Source organism: Nerophis lumbriciformis, linkage group LG07, assembly GCF_033978685.3.
Source record: "Nerophis lumbriciformis linkage group LG07, RoL_Nlum_v2.1, whole genome shotgun sequence".
NCBI classification, from domain to species: domain Eukaryota; kingdom Metazoa; phylum Chordata; class Actinopteri; order Syngnathiformes; family Syngnathidae; genus Nerophis; species Nerophis lumbriciformis.
Genome location: NC_084554.2, coordinates 57,219,475 through 57,235,004, shown reverse-complemented (window position 1 = coordinate 57,235,004; position 15,530 = coordinate 57,219,475). Strand labels below are relative to the sequence as shown.

Below are 15,530 nucleotides of genomic sequence, written 5' to 3'. Positions count from 1 at the left end.
AAGTTGATAGCACACGCAAAGCTGACCAAAGTGAATTGGTGTCTGTTCAGTGAGCAGAATAAGGTGTGCAATCCATTTTGTTATTCTGAAGCTAACCAAGAATGAATAAAATACTTCTTACCATTAATGCGACTTCTTGAACAGGTGCGCTAGAAAACGGATGGATGGATTAAAATACATGAGAATGTTTTATATTTTCAACGTTATTTTTAAGACCAGCGGAATTATTCATTACTTATCGTGTTAAGCAATGTCAGCTCAAATTGATCTGAGAGCCAGATACAGTCATCTAAAGAGCCACATCTGGCTCTAGAGCCATACGTTCCCTACCCCTGTTCTAGAACCTGTATTTCAATGGATCCATTCAACATGGTCCACATCTCAATGGTTACACATCTATCAATCAATCATCTCAATGGTTACACATCTATCAATCAATCATCTCAATGATTACACATCTATCAATCAATCAACTCAATGGTTACACATCTATCAATCAATCATCTCAATGGTTACACATCTATCAATCAATCATCTCAATGGTTACAAATCTATCAATCAATCATCAATGGTTACACATCTGTCAATCAATCATCTCAATGGTTACACATCTATCAATCAATCAACTCAATGGTTACACATCTATCAATCAATCATCAATGGTTACACATCTATCAATCAATCATCTCAATGGTTACACATCAGTCAATCAATCATCTCAATGGTTACACATCTGTCAATCAATCATCTCAATGGTTACACATCTATCAATCAATCATCTCAATGGTTACACATCTATCAATCAATCATCTCAATGGTTACACATCTATCAATCAATCATCTCAATGGTTACACATCTATCAATCAATCATCAATGGTTACACATCTATCAATCAGTCATCTCAATGGTTACACATCTATCAATCAATCATCTCAATGGTTACACATCTGTCAATCAATCATCTCAATGGTTGCACATCTATCAATCAATCATCTCAATGGTTACACATCTATCAATCAATCAACTCAATGGTTACACATCTATCAATCAATCATCTCAATGGTTACACATCTGTCAATCAATCATCTCAATGGTTACACATCTATCAATCAATCATCTCAATGGTTACACATCTATCAATCAATCATCTCAATGGTTACACATCTGTCAATCAATCATCTCAATGGTTACACATCTATCAATCAATCATCTCAATGGTTACACATCTATCAATCAATCATCTCAATGGTTACACATCTATCAATCAATCATCTCAATGGTTACACATCTATCAATCAATCATCAATGGCTACACATCTATCAATCAATCATCAATGGTTACACATCTATCAATCAATCATCTCAATGGTTACACATCTATCAATCAATCATCTCAATGGTTACACATCTGTCAATCAATCATCTCAATGGTTGCACATCTGTCAATCAATCATCTCAATGGTTACACATCTATCAATCAATCATCTCAATGGTTACACATCTATCAATCAATCATCTCAATGGTTACACATCTATCAACCAATCATCTCAATGGTTACACATCTATCAATCAATCATCTCAATGGTTACACATCTATCAATCAATCAATCATCTCCATGGTTACACATCTGTCACCATCTACGGTCCGTAATATCATCAAAAGGTTCAGAGAATGTGGAGTAATCAGTGCACGTAAGCGGCAAGGCCGTGACCTTCGATCCCTCAGGTGGTACTGCATCAAAAAGTGACATCGGTGTGTAAAGGATATCACCACATGGGCTCAGGAACACTTCAGAAAACCACTGTCAGTAACTACAGTTGGTCGCTACATCTGTAAGTGCAAGTTAAAACTCTACTACGCAAAAGCCACAGCTATTTATCAACAACACCCAGAAACGCTTGGCTGGGCCCGAGCTCATCTAAGATGGACTGATGCAAAGTGGAAACATGTAAACATGTTCTGTGGTCTGACGAGTCCACATTTCAAATTGTTTTTGGAAACTGTGGACCAAAGAGGAAAAGAACCATCCGGACTGTTCTAGGGTGAAAGTGTAGAAGGCAGCATGTGTGATGGTATGGGGGTGTATTAGTGGCCAAGACATGGGTAACTTACACATCTGTGAAGGCACCATTAATACTGAAAGGTACATACAGCTTTTGGAGCAACATATGTTGCCATCCAAGCAACGTTACCATGGACGCCCCTGCTTATTTCAGCAAGATGATGCCATTGAAAATGTGTGGTGCAATATGAAGGCTAAAATATGAGAAGGGAGACTGTTGAACAACTTAAGCTGTACATCAGGCAAGAATGGGAAAGAATTCCACTTCAAAAATGTGTCTCCTCAGTTCCCAAACCTTTACTGAGTGTTGTTAAAAGGAAAGGCCATGTAACACACTGGTAAAAATGCCTTTTTTGCAATGTGTTGCTGCCGTTAAATTCTAACTTCATGATTATTTGCACACAAAAAAAGTTGTTTCACTATGTTAAGTTGTTTATGAGAGTGTTTACTACATTGTTCATTAGTAACTACTAACTATGTTAAGTTGTTTATGAGAGTGTTTACTACATCATGCATTAGTAACTACTAACTATGTTAAGTTGTTTATGAGAGTGTTTACTACATTATACATTAGTAACTACTAACTATGTTAAGTTGTTTATGAGAGTGTTTACTACATCATGCATTAGTAACTATTAACTATGTTAAGTTGTTTATGAGAGTGTTTACTACATTGTTCATTAGTAACTACTAACTATGTTAAGTTGTTTATGAGAGTGTTTACTACATTGTTCATTAGTAACTACTAACTATGTTAAGTTGTTTATGAGAGTGTTTACTACATTGTTCATTAGTAACTACTAACTATGTTAAGTTGTTTATGAGAGTGTTTACTACATTATACATTAGTAACTATTAACTATGTTAAGTTGTTTATGAGAGTGTTTACTACATTGTTCATTAGTAACTACTAACTATGTTGTTTATGAGAGTTTTTACTACATTGTTCATTAGTAACTACTAACTATGTTAAGTTGTTTATGAGAGTGTTTACTACATCGTTCATTAGTAACTACCAACTATGTTAAGTTGTTTATGAGAGTGTTTACTACATTGTTCATTAGTAACTACTAACTATGTTAAGTTGTTTATGAGAGTGTTTACTACATCATGCATTAGTAACTATTAACTATGTTAAGTTGTTTATGAGAGTGTTTACTTTATTGTTCATTAGTAACTTCTAACTATGTTAAGTTGTTTATGATAGTGTTTACTACATCGTACATTAGTAACTACTAACTATGTTAAGTTGTTTATGAGAGTGTTTACTACATTGTTCATTAGTAACTACTAACTATGTTAAGTTGTTTATGAGAGTGTTTACTACATCATGCATTAGTAACTATTAACTATGTTAAGTTGTTTATGAGAGTGTTTACTACATTGTTCATTAGTAACTTCAAACTATGTTAAGTTGTTTATGAGAGTGTTTACTACATTGTACATTAGTAACTACTAACTATGTTAAGTTGTTTATGAGAGTTTTTACTACATTGTTCATTAGTAACTACTAACTATGTTAAGTTGTTTATGAGAGTGTTTACTACATTATACATTAGTAACTATTAACAATGTTAAGTTGTTTATGATAGTGTTTACTACATTGTTCATTAGTAACTACTAACTATGTTAAGTTGTTTATGAGAGTGTTTACTACATTGTTCATTAGTAACTACTAACTATGTTAAGTTGTTTATGAGAGTGTTTACTACATTATACATTAGTAACTACTAACTATGTTAAGTTTTTTATGAGAGTGTTTACTACATTGTTCATTAGTAACTACTAACTATGTTAAGTTGTTTATGAGAGTGTTTACTACATTGTTCATTAGTAACTACTAACTATGTTAAGTTGTTTATGAGAGTGTTTACTAACCCTAACCCTAACCCTAACCAAAAAGTAACCCCAGTACGCTATAGCCAACATTCACCAGGAGATGGCAACAGACAAACATAGATCACTCTATTACATTCCTCCCCTTTTAGAAATGTAGAAGTAAGTTACTCAAAAGAAATAAACAACCCAACCAAAAAAATGCAGCAGCTCAATAAGAAGCCAAAAAGTGCAAAAACAATAATGTTCGTGTTGGAGGAGTTGCGAATGAATGAAATATGAAATCCGTGCTGCAGTCTGCAGGTGGCTTCTTATTAAATCACTTTTTTTTAAATAGATTCAATCTTGCACGTGGAAAGTTTAAGTGTGGGCTTTAGTTGATATAACACTCACGTCGGGGGGTGCATTCTATGGCGGGAGTGCATTCTCTACCACCAGGAGGCAGGATTACTGCGAGCCTCACACAGTGCGTCTTCGCAGCAGTTTTATGATTGCTCAGCACAAGAAATACATACTTGCCAACCCTCCCGGATTTTCTGGGAGACTCCCGAAATTCAGCGTCTCTCCCGAAAACCTCCCGGGACAAATTTTCTCCCGAAAATCTCCCGAAATTCAGGCGAACTCAGGTCCTCCACAATATAAAAAAGCGTACCTGCCCAATCACGTTATAACTGCAGAATGATGGAGGGCGAGTTATTAGTTTCTTATGTGGGTTTATTGTTAGGCAGTTTCATTAACGTCCTCCCAGCGCGGCAACAACACACAACAACAGCAGTCACGTTTTTGTCTACCGTAAAGCAGTTCGTCTGCCGTAAACAGCAATGTTGTGACACTCTTAAACAGGACAATACTGCCATCTAGTGCATTTGATGAAATCACCTTTGTGCGTGCCACACAGCAATGCATCATCAGAGAGGGTGTTCAGCATGCTTAGAAAAATAGTGACAGAGAATAGAACAAGGATGGACAATTCAACCCTTAACTCAACAATGAGTAGATGAGTGTTATGTGTGTGTATATGTGTAAATAAATGAACACTGAAATTCAAGTATTTATTTTTTATATATATATATATATATATATATATATATATATAAAAATACATATATATATGTATATATATATGTATAAATAATAAAATAAATATATATATATATAGATATATATAGCTAGAATTCACTGAACGTCAAGTATTTCTTATATATATATATATATATATATATATATATATATATATATATATATATATATATATATATATATATATATATATATATATATATATATGAAATACTTGACTTGGTGAATTCTAGCTGTAAATATACTCCTCCCCTTTTAGCCACGCCCCCGTCCCACCGCGACCACGCCCCGCCCCCCTCCCCCCACCTCCCGAAATCGGAGGTCTCAAGGTTGGCAAGTATGGAAATACTTTACACACATACAGTTGTTGACAAAATACACTGTACATTATATACCTCAGCTAACTAAACTATGGAAATGTATAATATAATTCATATAGCAATACAGTCTCACTGCACAGCAGGCCAGCAGTTAGCCCAGTCATTGCGCAATCCATGTTGAGGCACTGAGTGACGTGCCTCAACTGGCTGCTGATCACCGCACCGTCTCTTCTCAGTATTTGAACGGCAAATGTGAAAATTCAGCGATTTTGAATAAAAATAATCTAAAACTGGTGAAGTTAAATGGAAAATAACTTTATAGTATAATCACTGGATACATTTAACAATTTAATTTTTTTTTTTTCTTTTTACTTTTTTTTCTTCCCATGATGGCAGGTGAGGCCCCGCCTCACCTGCCTCTAGTGACTGCACGTCACTGCTACTAACTATGTTAAGTTGTTTATGAGAGTGTTTACTACATTGTTCATTAGTAACTATTAACTCTGTTAAGTTGTTTATGAGAGTGTTTACTACATTATGCATTAGTAACTATTAACTATGTTCAGTTGTTTATGAGAGTGTTTACTACATTATACATTAGTAACTGTACTTTGTTTACAAGATTATTGCAAACTGCAAAGACTTTGAAAATGTGAAGTTTATTCTTACCGTACTTATTGTCACCAAGTTGTAAACAGATGAATAAAACATAAAAACAAGTTTGTGTACAACATTGTGACTAGCAAGTTGCATTAGTACACAAATATTGTGGTGTTTTCTTCAACAAATGTTATTTATGCAAGCTAATAACTTGTGATTAATCATGAGTAATCACAGGTTTACATCTGATGAAAAATCTTCACTTGACAGCCCTAATATAAATAAATATAAATATAAATAATATCAATATAAATAATATCAATAAATACATAAATAATTACATTTTGAGTTGTTTCTCAATGTCTTGTGATGTTTGAGGGCTCGAGCAGTTATTAATTATTGCAATCATCTATTGATTATTTTCTTTGATTGTTCCAGTACAGTAATTGGATAAAACACTTTTAATGAAAATTGATTACAATAATTGAATAATCTATTGATTATTTTGTTATATTTTTTGAGTACAGTAATTGGATGAAACACACTTTTATAATACATTATTTTATAATACTATAATAAAGTAGTTGAAATAAACAATGTTGACAGTGAGTGTTTGGCAGGTTGTGTATGAAGAAGAACACACCACCGCTCTCATGTACGCTCCTTTCTGCGTCTTATTCACTACGTAAACTTCTTTGGATTGAATTGTGTTACTTACACAATCTCCATAATGGAGACAACAGAATGTAAATGCAAGACTTTGAGTAATGAAATCATTTCACCAACTCATTGTTGTCACGCCAGCAGGGAGTGACTTGTTGTCGTCCATTTCTTTGCATTTGTGTGTTTGCACGGGATCTTTCACTGCGTATTCTACCTGGTTTTTAGTCCTTTTCCTGCGTATTCTACGAGGTTTTTAGTCCTTTTCCTGCGTATTCTATGAGCTTTTTAGTCCTTTTCCTGTGCATTCTATGTGGTTTTTAGTCCTTTTCCTACGTATTCTATGAGCTTTTTAGTCCTTTTCCTGTGCATTCTACATGGTTTTTAGTCCTTTTCCTACGTATTCTATGAGCTTTTTAGACCTTTTCCTGCATATTCTATGAGGTTTTTAGTCCTTTTCCTGCGTATTCTACAAGGTTTTTAGTCCTTTTCCTGCATATTCTATGAGCTTTTTAGTCCTTTTCCTGCGTATTTACGTGGTTTTTAGTCCTTTTCCTGTGCATTCTACGTGGTCTTTAGTCCTTTTCCTACGTATTCTATGAGCTTTTTAGTCCTTTTCCTGCATATTCTACGAGGTTTTTAGTCCTTTTCCTGCGTATTCTACGAGGTTTTAAGTCCTTTTCCTGCGTATTCTACGAGGTTTTTAGTCCTTTTCCTGCATATTCTATGAGCTTTTTAGTCCTTTTCCTGCGTATTTACGTGGTTTTTAGTCCTTTTCCTGTGCATTCTACGTGGTCTTTAGTCCTTTTCCTACGTATTCTATGAGCTTTTTAGTCCTTTTCCTGCGTATTCTACGTGGTTTTTAGTCCTTTTCCTGCGTATTTACATGATTTTTAGTCCTTTTCCTGCGTATTCTACATGATTTTTAGTCCTTTTCCTGCGTATTCTACATGGTTTTTAGTCCTTTTCCTGCGTATTTACGTGGTTTTTAGTCCTTTTCCTGCGTATTCTACATGATTTTTAGTCCTTTTCCTGCGTATTCTATGAGGTTTTTAGTCTTTTCCTGCATATTCTATGAGCTTTTTAGTCCTTTTCCTGCGTATTTACGTGGTTTTTAGTCCTTTTCCTGTGCATTCTACGTGGTCTTTAGTCCTTTTCCTACGTATTCTATGAGCTTTTTAGTCCTTTTCCTGCGTATTCTACGTGGTTTTTAGTCCTTTTCCTGCGTATTTACATGATTTTTAGTCCTTTTCCTGCGTATTCTACATGATTTTTAGTCCTTTTCCTGCGTATTCTACATGGTTTTTAGTCCTTTTCCTGCGTATTTACGTGGTTTTTAGTCCTTTTCCTGCGTATTCTACATGATTTTTAGTCCTTTTCCTGCGTATTCTACGTGGTTTGTAGTCCTTTTCCTGCGTATTCTATGAGCTTTTTAGTCCTTTTCCTGTGCATTCTACGTGGTTTTTAGTCCTTTTCCTACGTATTCTATGAGCTTTTTAGTCCTTTTCCTGCGTATTCTATGAGCTTTTTAGTCCTTTTCCTGCGTATTCTATGAGCTTTTTAGTCCTTTTCCTGTGTATTCTACATGATTTTTAGTCCTTTTCCTACGTATTCTATGAGCTTTTTAGTCCTTTTCCTGCGTATTCTACGAGGTTTTTAGTCCTTTTCCTGCGTATTCTATGAGCTTTTTAGTCCTTTTCCTGCGTATTCTACGTGGTTTGTAGTCCTTTTCCTGCGTATTCTATGAGCTTTTTAGTCCTTTTCCTGCGTATTCTATGAGCTTTTTAGTCCTTTTCCTGTGCATTCTACGTGGTTTTTAGTCCTTTTCCTACGTATTCTATGAGCTTTTTAGTCCTTTTCCTGCGTATTCTATGAGCTTTTTAGTCCTTTTCCTGCGTATTCTACGTGGTTTGTAGTCCTTTTCCTGCGTATTCTACGAGGTTTTTAGTCTTTTCCTGCGTATTCTACGAGGTTTTTAGTCCTTTTCCTGCATATTCTATGAGCTTTTTAGTCCTTTTCCTGCGTATTTACGTGGTTTTTAGTCCTTTTCCTGTGCATTCTACGTGGTCTTTAGTCCTTTTCCTACGTATTCTATGAGCTTTTTAGTCCTTTTCCTGCATATTCTACGAGGTTTTTAGTCCTTTTCCTGCGTATTCTACGAGGTTTTAAGTCCTTTTCCTGCGTATTCTACGAGGTTTTTAGTCCTTTTCCTGCATATTCTATGAGCTTTTTAGTCCTTTTCCTGCGTATTTACGTGGTTTTTAGTCCTTTTCCTGTGCATTCTACGTGGTCTTTAGTCCTTTTCCTACGTATTCTATGAGCTTTTTAGTCCTTTTCCTGCGTATTCTACGTGGTTTTTAGTCCTTTTCCTGCGTATTTACATGATTTTTAGTCCTTTTCCTGCGTATTCTACATGATTTTTAGTCCTTTTCCTGCGTATTCTACATGGTTTTTAGTCCTTTTCCTGCGTATTTACGTGGTTTTTAGTCCTTTTCCTGCGTATTCTACATGATTTTTAGTCCTTTTCCTGCGTATTCTACGAGGTTTTTAGTCTTTTCCTGCATATTCTATGAGCTTTTTAGTCCTTTTCCTGCGTATTTACGTGGTTTTTAGTCCTTTTCCTGCGTATTCTATGAGCTTTTTAGTCCTTTTCCTGCATATTCTACAAGGTTTTTAGTCCTTTTCCTGCGTATTCTACGAGGTTTTTAGTCCTTTTCCTGCGTATTCTACGAGGTTTTTAGTCCTTTTCCTGCATATTCTATGAGCTTTTTAGTCCTTTTCCTGCGTATTTACGTGGTTTTTAGTCCTTTTCCTGTGCATTCTACGTGGTCTTTAGTCCTTTTCCTACGTATTCTATGAGCTTTTTAGTCCTTTTCCTGCGTATTCTACGAGGTTTTTAGTCCTTTTCCTGCGTATTCTACGAGGTTTTTAGTCCTTTTCCTGCGTATTCTACGAGGTTTTTAGTCCTTTTCCTGCATATTCTATGAGCTTTTTAGTCCTTTTCCTGCGTATTCTACGTGGTTTTTAGTCCTTTTCCTGCGTATTTACATGATTTTTAGTCCTTTTCCTGCGTATTCTACGTGGTTTTTAGTCCTTTTCCTGCGTATTCTACATGATTTTTAGTCCTTTTCCTGCGTATTCTACGTGGTTTTTAGTCTTTTCCTGCATATTCTATGAGCTTTTTAGTCCTTTTCCTGCGTATTCTATGAGCTTTTTAGTCCTTTTCCTGCATATTCTATGAGCTTTTTAGTCCTTTTCCTGCGTATTCTATGAGCTTTTTAGTCCTTTTCCTGCGTATTCTACGTGGTCTTTAGTCCTTTTCCTACGTATTCTATGAGCTTTTTAGTCCTTTTCCTGCATATTCTACGAGGTTTTTAGTCCTTTTCCTGCGTATTCTACGAGGTTTTTAGTCCTTTTCCTGCGTATTCTACGAGGTTTTTAGTCCTTTTCCTGCATATTCTATGAGCTTTTTAGTCCTTTTCCTGCGTATTCTACGTGGTTTTTAGTCCTTTTCCTGCGTATTTACATGATTTTTAGTCCTTTTCCTGCGTATTCTACGTGGTTTTTAGTCCTTTTCCTGCGTATTCTACATGATTTTTAGTCCTTTTCCTGCGTATTCTACGTGGTTTTTAGTCTTTTCCTGCATATTCTATGAGCTTTTTAGTCCTTTTCCTGCGTATTCTATGAGCTTTTTAGTCCTTTTCCTGCATATTCTATGAGCTTTTTAGTCCTTTTCCTGCGTATTCTATGAGCTTTTTAGTCCTTTTCCTGCGTATTCTACGTGGTCTTTAGTCCTTTTCCTACGTATTCTATGAGCTTTTTAGTCCTTTTCCTGCATATTCTACGAGGTTTTTAGTCCTTTTCCTGCGTATTCTACGAGGTTTTTAGTCCTTTTCCTGCGTATTCTACGAGGTTTTTAGTCCTTTTCCTGCATATTCTATGAGCTTTTTAGTCCTTTTCCTGCGTATTCTACGTGGTTTTTAGTCCTTTTCCTGCGTATTTACATGATTTTTAGTCCTTTTCCTGCGTATTCTACGTGGTTTTTAGTCCTTTTCCTGCGTATTCTACATGATTTTTAGTCCTTTTCCTGCGTATTCTACGTGGTTTTTAGTCTTTTCCTGCATATTCTATGAGCTTTTTAGTCCTTTTCCTGCGTATTCTGGGTGGTTTTTAGTCCTTGTGGAAAGACGGGCCTGGACTTGACTTAGTGCTGGTCCTGGTAGCGAGGACGAGAGAGCGGGCTGAGCGAGCAATGACCCTCCTCTCCTCCTCTCCTCCTCTCCTCCTCTCCTCCTCCCCTCCTCTCCTCCTCTCCTCCTCTCCTCCTCTCCTCCTCTCCTCCTCCCGGTTGCTGCAGCTGGCCGGCAGGCAGAGTGTAAACAATAATTGCAACATGAATGATATTCTCCCGTCTTGTTCTTCCTCCTCCTCGCCATCTTGGCCTCTGGTTGACGATACGCTGATTTAGTGTGGCGTGGCCCTAGGGGGGTGATAAGCTGCGTGATAAGTCTGCTTGTAAAAGAATAATGTTGGACTATAAATCTCTGCGCTGTACGTTTTTGTTGGATAAAAACAGCAACATGTGCTCCCATAAGGCGCAGAAGCAAAAAGGTCAAGTCTCAGCTGCCACACGTTGCATGTTAAGTCCAGTCTGTGATCAATAATCAGCTGTCAATCAATCCTGTCTGACACCCAGAATGAAAAAGCATTTTGAGTTTGCGTAAAGGAAGACTCAGGCGCTCGCTTTGACATCGACGACATCGGACAAAGTGAGAAATAAAAGCTGCGGCTCTCACACACTTTCACTTGGAGAAAATCACTTCACTTAATCTTCTAAGATCAGTTTGTCCGTTCACAGTTAGACACCGAACATAATGATAGTTGTTGTTAGACACCGAACATAATGATAGTTGTTGTTAGACACCGAACATAATGATAGTTGTTGTTAGACACTGAACGTAATGATAGTTGTGTGGTGTGTCCACCTTGAATAAAAAGAGGCTTTCTCTCGGCAGGCAGCGTCTCCCTTGTGAGGAGCCGGCGCCTCCAGAGCAGACATGGCCAAGGAGCAGACCTGAACAGAGTCCCGGGTCTCAGCAGGAATGAGCGGCGCCGATGGATGAAGAAGAAGAAGAAGAAGAAGAAGAAGAAGAAGAAAGGCGGCGTGAAGGCCTGTCAGCCATTGTGTGAGAATCCTGCGCAATGCTTAATGTTCCGGAACCAATTCTGTCATTTCCATTATGTAAATACATTTGCTACATTTTAATGTATCGTCTCCTTGTTCCAATTATTTGGGCTATTAAAAAGCCGAGAGGTTCTGGAAATGAGCTTGACGACATGTGCTAAGTGTTTATGAAGGCTGGCTACACATTCTAGAACGTCAACACACTCCCAGGAACACTTGCTAGTCGCTCCTTTCAAGCCTCAAAATACAGAAATGTATAAATACTGGACTTCATATAAGGACTCCAAGCCCTTATATTAAGTCCTCTCTACTCAATATAATCATTATATTAAGTCCTTTTCTGTACTCAATATAATCATTATATTAAGTCCTCTCTACTCAATATAAATATTATATTAAGTCATTTTCTGTACTCAATACAATTATTATATTAAGTCCTCTCTACTCAATATAATCATTATATTAAGTCCTCTCTACACAATATAAATATTATATTAAGTCCTTTTCTGTACTCAATATAATCATTATATTAAATCCTCTCTACTCAATATAAATATTATATTAAGTCCTCTGTACTCAATATAAATATTATATTAAGTCCTTTTCTGTACTCAATATAATCATTATATTAAGTCCTCTCTACTCAATATAAATATTATATTAAGTCATTTTCTGTACTCAATACATTAATTATATTAAGTCCTCTTTACTCAATATAAATATTATATTAAGTCCTTTTCTGTACTCAATATAATCATTATATTAAGTCCTCTCTACTCAATATAATTATTATATTAAGTCCTCTCTACTCAATATAAATATTATATTAAGTCCTTTTCTGTACACAATATAAATATTATATTAAGTCCTCTCTACACAATATAAATATTATATTAAGTCCTCTCTACTCAATATAATCATTATATTAAGTCCTCTCTACACAATATAAATATTATATTAAGTCCTTTTCTGTACTCAATATAATCATTATATTAAGTCCTCTCTACACAATATAATCATTATATTAAGTCCTTTTCTGTACTCAATATAATCATTATATTAAGTCATTTTCTGTACTCAATATAATCATTATATTAAGTCCTCTCTACACAATACATTAATTATATTAAGTCCTCTGTACTTAATATGCTGCTGGAGTGTATTCACTTTCAAGTGGAATATTTCTTTTAAATTGCGCAACATTCAGTGACTAATAATAAATACTTGTTTTGCTGACTAAAATTACTTAATAGCAGGAACATATATATATATATATATATATATATATATATATATATATATATATATATATATATATATATATATATATATATACGTTAGGTCGGGGAAAAAACACCGAGGCTATATCATCCCGACAAGCCTCTTTCACAGGTTTCCCTGCTCATCAGGGGATTTTATTCTATATATAAATATAAATATATATATATATATATATATATATATATATATATATATATATATATATATATATATATATATATATGCAGAGAAGTCGGTATAAAAGAGCGGCTGGGCTGATATATTTTCTCGGCGTGACCTGCAAATCCTTCCAGGCGCAGCTGCTCTCATTTGATATTAATGACATGAAATAAAGTGTAGAGTCACTAATAACTCCTTGATTACATATAAATAATGTTTTATTATTATTTAGGCATCATGTGACACTCCCTAATGTGTCATTTCAACTTGAATATAGATGTGTTTTATGTCCCTTTAATAAATATAAATATTGATGTTGTAAAGAGTGTGACTAATTAATGTTAGTTATTTTCTATAATTGCTTCAGATGGTAAATTAAAAAGACGTTGGTAGTTTTCAATAAAAAAATGTATTTAATAAACATCATTGAAGTGATTGGAATGATGTTTATTTGCCTAATTAAATTGGGATTGAAGTATTTTCCACGCGGATTTGCGACTCAATCATGGATTAGAAAGTCGGTCCTTTTTACAAAAATGTCAAATACACAAAATCAAAAATGTGCTTTTTTTTATGAGATGTTTCATTTTTCAGTGGAATAAAAATCCTTTTGCAAATGCAATTATTAGCCATGATAATAATCATAATAATTGAGAGAATAAAAGGCAAATAAAAAAGCTTCTTTCAGCGCAACTTTCCCGCCAACAAAGACGCGCTCCGCTGCGCCGCCAAGGTGCGCGCGACCTTCGCGTGTCAGCCGCGTGGACGCAAGAAAAGTTGTTTGCTTTCTTACCTTTTTTCTTGCTTCTCCTCCTGCGTCTCCTCCTCACTTTGCCCTTCAGATGCACGCCAGCAGCCTCCGACGCGCGGCTGTTGTTCGCCAGCACGGCCGCCATGCGCCTTGCTCTTTCCCGCGCCTTTTTCCCGCGGCTCCTTCCTGCGCGCCCTGGAACAACTTTCTGATCCTGCCTGCGCCTCGCGAGGATGACGATGGCCGCCGTCCTCTCACGTCCTCTCACGTCCTATCACGTCCTCTCACGTCCTCAGCACAACACGCACTTGGACTGTCCGTCACGGTCACGCTGCTGCCGTCACGACGAGAGGAGAGCACAGACTTCACGCCGCAGCTTCCGGTGCTGCCTGCGCGCACCTTGCAGGCGTCACACACTTTGGAGTCAGCAGCGCGCAGGACTTGTGACGTCAGCCAGGACTTGTGACGTCATGCAGGACTTGTGATGCTGAGCAGGACTTGTTACGTCAGGCAGGACTTGTGACGTCATGCAGGACTTGTGACGTCATGCAGGACTTGTGATGCTGAGCAGGACTTGTGACGTCATGCAGGACTTGTGACGTCATGCAGGACTTGTGACGTCATGCAGGACTTGTGATGCTGAGCAGGACTTGTTACGTCAGGCAGGACTTGTGACGTCATGCAGGACTTGTGATGCTGAGCAGGACTTGTGACTTCATGCAGGACTTGTGACGTCATACAGGACTTGTGACGTTATGCAGGACTTGTTATGCCGAGCAGGACTTGTGACGTCATGCAGGACTCGTGACGCCAGGCAGGACTTGTGACGTCATGCAGGACTTGTGACGTCATACAGGACTTGTGACGTCATGCAGGACTTGTGACGTCATACAGGACTTGTGACGTCATGCAGGACTTGTGACGTCATGCAGGACTTGTGACGTCATGAAGGACTTGTGACGCCGAGCAGGACTTGTGACGTCATGCAGGACTTGTGACGTCATGAAGGATTTGTGATGCCGAGCAGGACTTGTGACGCCGAGCAGGACTTGTGACGTCATGCAGGACTTGTGACGTCATGCAGGACTTGTGACGTCATACAGGACTTGTGACGTCATGCAGGACTTGTGACGTCATACCGGACTTGTGACGTCATGAAGGACTTGTGACGCCGAGCAGGACTTGTGACGTCATGCAGGACTTGTGACGTCATACAGGACTTGTGACGTCATACAGGACTTCTGACGTTATGCAGGACTTGTTATGCCGAGCAGGACTTGTGACGCCATGCAGGACTTGTGACGTCATACAGGACTTGTGACGTCATGAAGGACTTGTGACGCCGAGCAGGACTTGTGACGCCGAGCAGGACTTGTGACGTCATGCAGGACTCGTGACGCCAGGCAGGACTTGTGACGTCATGCAGGGGAGGGGTGACATCACAGCGACGCCCCCTTTCTGCCTAAAGGTTGGAGGTCACCAGGTGAGGCAGACGTCCAGTGATCTAGTGTGTGTGTGACAAGCATTGCTACTTTAACTTTAACTTGAACTTTACTGATGACGTAAGTTAGTGATGACGTAAGTTTATGATGA

General features: G+C 37.2%; 1 protein-coding gene across 1 annotated transcript in view; it reads right to left on the bottom strand.

Annotated features, from left to right (window-relative positions):
* Positions 1-14,314, bottom strand: part of adarb2 (adenosine deaminase RNA specific B2 (inactive)) — a 420,947-nt gene extending 406,633 nt beyond the window's left edge. Inside the window, exon 1 of the mRNA XM_061964838.1 lies at positions 13,980-14,314. Within this exon, the coding sequence (XP_061820822.1) occupies positions 13,980-14,082 (103 nt within the window). The 5' untranslated portion in view covers positions 14,083-14,314. The remainder of the gene's footprint in view (positions 1-13,979) is intronic.
* Between the last annotated feature and the right edge of the window lie 1,216 nt (positions 14,315-15,530).